This window comes from Triticum dicoccoides, chromosome 5B (assembly GCF_002162155.2).
Source record: "Triticum dicoccoides isolate Atlit2015 ecotype Zavitan chromosome 5B, WEW_v2.0, whole genome shotgun sequence".
NCBI classification, from domain to species: Eukaryota; Viridiplantae; Streptophyta; class Magnoliopsida; order Poales; family Poaceae; genus Triticum; species Triticum dicoccoides.
The window spans coordinates 223,556,157-223,561,307 of record NC_041389.1 but is presented as its reverse complement, the minus strand read 5'-3'; the positions used below and the strand labels follow the sequence as shown (position 1 = coordinate 223,561,307).

The 5,151-nt window shown below is 42.9% G+C and overlaps 1 protein-coding gene across 1 annotated transcript; it reads right to left on the bottom strand.

The window, feature by feature from the left end:
• Positions 1 to 923: 923 nt before the first annotated feature.
• LOC119308137 (replication factor C subunit 2) lies at positions 924 to 4,940 on the bottom strand. The gene is made up of 12 exons (XM_037584259.1): positions 4,756 to 4,940; positions 4,568 to 4,646; positions 4,363 to 4,442; positions 3,312 to 3,431; positions 3,144 to 3,213; positions 2,977 to 3,050; positions 2,773 to 2,893; positions 2,576 to 2,638; positions 2,433 to 2,492; positions 1,981 to 2,106; positions 1,811 to 1,894; positions 924 to 1,268 (listed from the first exon to the last, which is right to left on the bottom strand). Exons 1-12 carry the CDS (start codon positions 4,797 to 4,799, stop codon positions 1,170 to 1,172), a joined length of 1,020 nt encoding a protein of 339 aa, XP_037440156.1. The 5' UTR covers positions 4,800 to 4,940; the 3' UTR covers positions 924 to 1,169.
• Between the last annotated feature and the right edge of the window lie 211 nt (positions 4,941 to 5,151).

Below are 5,151 nucleotides of genomic sequence, written 5' to 3'. Positions count from 1 at the left end.
CGCAGGTGGTCTGCTTGCTCGACGACAATTGCTATGAGATGCTCGACGACGAGAACCACTCGTCCTTGGCGACGAACACGCGTGGCGGCCACTGCTCGCTGTCGTGGTTGCAGTAACTCCTGAAGTACTCGACCGGAGCAGAGCTTGCTAGCGTCCAGCCTTGACGACATGTCATACGCGCGCCCGTCCATCCCCCTCCCTCATGGCTGGTTGCCGACGGGGGGAGATGGAGGGCGACGACGCGCGTGGGTATGGAAGGGCATTTTGACTTTGACTAGTCAAAATGCCCAGGTGGCGTTTTTTGCCAAGTCACCTCCTAACAACCGGGCATGTATGTCATAAACAGGCTTAAAGCGTTCTAATCCGGCGATCAATGTTATTTGAAAAAAAAAGTACCGTGGTCATGTTGGTTTCTGTCAAGAAAATGTTTTCTAATAATCTAGCCCTCAAAGTGGTAGTTTATTACAATTTACTCTTTGAAATCTTAAGTGGATAACTCTTCGGACCAGACTTGCCTGCTCCCTTTCCATGCTCCCATCCGTGCTCCCGCGTACGTGGCTTGATTTGATTGAAAGAAAATAAGACCTGACCCCACCCCTGAAAATTAGGGGGGAGATGATTATATTAGAAAAGAAAAAGGAAAAAGGACAGCCGTAGGATGAAGTGGGAGCACGGATGGGAGCATGGAAAGGGAGCAGGCAAGCCGGATCCTAACTCTTCTCGCCAAGCATCCAACCAGAGTCCCTAAAAAAAGCATCCAGCCACAGCCTGGTTACTCTCACATTTATGTGATCCCCAAACAAGACCCTAATAGCAAGCAGTCTGGGTAAGGAAGAGGAAGGGAACAAATAGCATCTCATATACGTAGTGACCATTAATTATGTTATGAATCATATTATGCAAAGGAAAGCACGTATGAGGAATGCATGACAAGTCAGAACTGTTCTTGTGATCGTTGATACATTCAGGCACAATTCACTTGGTTGAAAAACAGAGTGAGTTCATCGGACTTAAAACATCACAAACCAATCTAAAAATAGCACAAGAGTATGATGAGAATGAGGTTAGGCCTCTCTAGCATCTTAAGTTGGGAAGGAGACACAAGATATATTTGCCAGAGTTTGCAGACAGCCGGCAGCAGTATCACTATTCATCTCCATTATCTTCTCTTAGAAGACCAACCCTTGCGGGATGTTAAACAGAGCACGGATTGTCTCACTGGCCATATCTAAGAGCTGTAAATACTCATCTGCCCCATCGACCAAGCACTGCAAATCATAAAAGTTAAATGAAAGGACTATGAGAAGAAGAATGGAACAGAAGGACCAAGTCTTTTGAAAGATTCATTATGTCATAGCACATGTAAATCGTGGACTTATTCCGACTGTAAACAAAAAGTCATGTTCTAACTTTGATCGATATTGCTGAAATACTCAGGTCAAGCTTCCCAGAAACCGAGAAAAAAGCAGAACATTACTTATCTTACCCTCCATTATAATCCTCTGTCATCAAATTTCCCTATGTGTTTTTTTTATGTTTTAGGTTCCCAATGCTTTATTTATTTATTATGTTTTAGGTTCCCAATGCTTTATTTTTTTTAATTATGTTTTAGGTTTCTCTATGGCAACATGCAACTCACGAAAGTAAGTATGAAAAAAATGGTTGTTCTCGTACTGCTCCCTCCGTTCCATAATGTAAGACATTTTTTGACACTATGCTAGAGTCAAAAAGCATCTTACATTATGGGACGGAGGGAGTACAATTTTGGATGGCTATCCCGTGAAACTAGCATATAAAGAATGAGATAAACCTTATCAGCTTCCCCAAGCTTTCTACATATTCTTGCCTTGTGCTCATCTGGAATATCATCCGCATTAACAATCACATCTAGAAACTGAATGTGAACACTTTAGTCAGTGGTAATTGTAAGATGAAAACAACAGGTAACGCATCATGTCATCTATGTATACGAGAGCTGACCTGCGAGAGCAGCTGGGAAACTGGATATCCGTCTGCAATAATATTGCTAACTTCCTTGTTTGCCACATCAAATTCACCAGATTTGCATGCTACAAGCAATGACTTGACAATATCTTCAGGGATAGCCTGATGCAGGAAGGTAAACTTGATGAAAACGGAATAATTTGACCTCCCAAGAGAAGGCAGAGAAAAAACAATTTCTTGTTCAAATGACCCAACTCTTTTCACAGTAAAATTTATCACAGCATGAGATTGCAACCAAACAATTTGATCACACCATGTGCAGAACCTTACCAAAACCAAATCCTGGTCCAAATCCACTTTATTAAAGTTCAAGAGAACAACATTATCAAGCAAGCAGGTTTTTCGTATAACAATATGTTGCAGGAAGTACCAAAATTTGTAACTTAACATGTAAGTTGGCATTTGCAAGAAAGTGTGTGATGATATACCCCTGAAACACTAATCAGGTCGCTGGAAGAAATAGAAGATCCAAATAAGCGAGCTGCACTCTGCAACCACAAAAAGTAACATGAAAACGGGCATACTTAAACCATAGCATAATGCAAAGTGCTAACTGAGAAAACCATCAGACCTGAAGATAAGTTATAGCACGACGAAGATCTCCTTGAGAGATGGCACTTAATGTGGATAGCGCCTAATATGGAAAATACAGAAGCCACTCAATATGTCAAGATAAGCCGACAATTGATTAAAGGATCTGTGGCAAAACTTGGGCTGGGAATATGTATGATGTGGACATATATTTTGAAGTGAAAACAGTAAGGTTACCTGAGCATCCAGAGTGAGCCCTTCTTCATTGCATATATGCAAAATGCGGTTGCTCATCACATCTTCTGAAAGAGGCTTGAACCTAAACTTTGCACATCTTGATGCAAGTGGCTCTATTATCCTGCATTGCACAATGATCATGGGTTCATAAATTCAATAAATAATGTACCACAGGAAGAATAATATGAAAAGATTGATGAATACCTGCTGATATAATTGCATATGAAAAAGAATCTTGTCACTTTGGAGTAAGTCTCCATAGTACGCCTCAATGCATTCTGCAAATAAATCATGGTATCATCGACTTTCACACATACTTTATAAAGTACTGCAACAATGATGATATATGAGTGCTACATATGGTAATGTACCTGGGCATCTTCTGTCATCGAATCTGCTTCGTCTAGTATAATAATCTTGTATGGTGGGCAGGGATAACCACTGAAGGCCATAGCAAAACAGAAATAGACAGTGATCAACAATGTAACTATCAAACGAAAATCAGAAAATCTGAAGGTTCCTAATTGTGTTGAGCTTACCCTTTCCGTGCAGAACCAACAGCCACAGCAGCAAAATCCTTGATCTTTGTCCTCACCACATTAATTCCCCGTTCATCACTCGCATTAAGCTCCAAAACTCTTGACTTGTAGAGCTCTGGACTGAGTTATCCAAAGAGAACCAGAAAACTAAACCGAGTTTCCAATCATACTGGCAGTAATCTCATATAGTTTTTACTACCAGAGATGCTGGAACCAATTAATTATCACAATCAAAGGATAAGACCTTTAGGTAAGCATCTATAAAGCTTAAACTACCGAAGGTTCTCATTTCTTGAATTAGAATTGAATATGCACCATTCAACTCATTAACCCAAAGATGAAGCATTAACATGTTTGGATATTCTAACGAGTATTGCCATGGCACAAAGATATCCTCACTGTCCAATAATAAAGCAGGCATTCTACTTGTTATATGGCCCAGTGAGTATCAGCACATCACATAATCAGTAAACCATACCCTCGAAACAATTGTTTCTGTTTTCAAATATGCACCCAATTCTTAAGATTGTACTGATTAGACAACCCAGCATCTGCCAAATTAAAAAAAAAAAACTAACATCGTGACAGTCCATTCTTATCAAAAGCTCCAACTTTCTAGAAAGAAATGTAATCCCATTACTACACTGTTTGCGCACAACAATGAACAGAGTTAGGGCGCCATTCTGATGAATGGATCTCCATAGAACTCTACAACAAACTATATACAGAAGTAGCTCAACATCTATTGACTCAGAACATTGCACAATGCACCATGCGCATCTAATGCTCCCATTACATTGACTACAGTTACACCATCGCTGGGGATGTAAATGGCAAATAAACGGCGTCTGCAAGTCCCGTTTAGTTAGTTTTAGCTAGCTCCATAGTTAATTTTCCTCGGAAAAAAGCTTTTTTAAACTGTTAGACCATACATGGGCTTAAACGGGACCCGGTTTACATCCCTACCTTCTAAGTTAATTATTACTGCTAATACTGACCCAAGCAGAGACAAATACACAAAACCAAAGAAAAATGGCCAGCAAGGGAGTACCCGTAGAGCTGGTATGCAATGGCAAGCGCAGTGGTGGTCTTCCCCGTGCCAGGCGGACCGTAGAACAGCATGTGCGGCAACTGCAGGGGACCAAGCATCAAATAAGACACCTCCCAAGGGGCTCAATGAACAGATTAGAAGACAAAAACATCGTCACGACTCAGATGGAGAGCTAGGGTTAGAGAGAGCGCGCGCGCGAACGTACGTCGGCGGTCTCGAGGGTGTTGGTGAGCACCCGGACCACCTCCTCCTGGTGCGCGACGTCCTTCACCTGCCTCGGCCGGCTGCGACGTCAGGAACAGGCGCAATTAGAGCAAAACCACGAGGGCTTCTTCGCAAACTGCGCGAGAAATGGGGAAATCGAAGGGGGCGACGGGGGGGAAGGGTGCTTACTATTTCTCCACCCATGGTTGTGACGACGGCACGAGCGGCGCCATCTCTCCTCCTCGGTTGCCGCCGCGACGAAGGGAAATGGTGAGGACTGCGCAGGCGGGGGCGAGCGGCGGGCGGCTGTCTCGGTTTCGCGCGCTGTGTTTTGGGGGTCGAGGTTTTAAGGGGTGGGTGTGGAGGTGAGGGTTCTGGCTCGGTGTTTCAGCACGCCTCAGTCGAGGGTTTTGCTGGCAAGGATTCGGATGTAAGAGCACGTTGCGCTGAATTGTAAAATAACCGTCAGTAGTCTTGTGTGAAAAAAAATGATCCGAATAAATACCGTATCGGACCGCGGCCTTTAAATTTTTTACGAGGCACGGCAAATTCTCCCCCTCAATTTTTAGAAACACGTGGCGGGAG

Coding starts and splice junctions, on each gene's coding strand:
- LOC119308137 (XM_037584259.1), bottom strand. CDS start 4,799: ATGGCGCCGCTCGTGCCGTCGTCACAACCATGGGTGGAGAAATA. Junction 2,493..2,575: donor GTGCTATAACTTATCTTCAG/GTCTGATGGTTT, acceptor TTGTGGTTGCAG/AGTGCAGCTCGCTTATTTGG. Junction 2,107..2,432: donor ACCTGATTAGTGTTTCAGGG/GTATATCATCAC, acceptor TTCCTGCATCAG/GCTATCCCTGAAGATATTGT.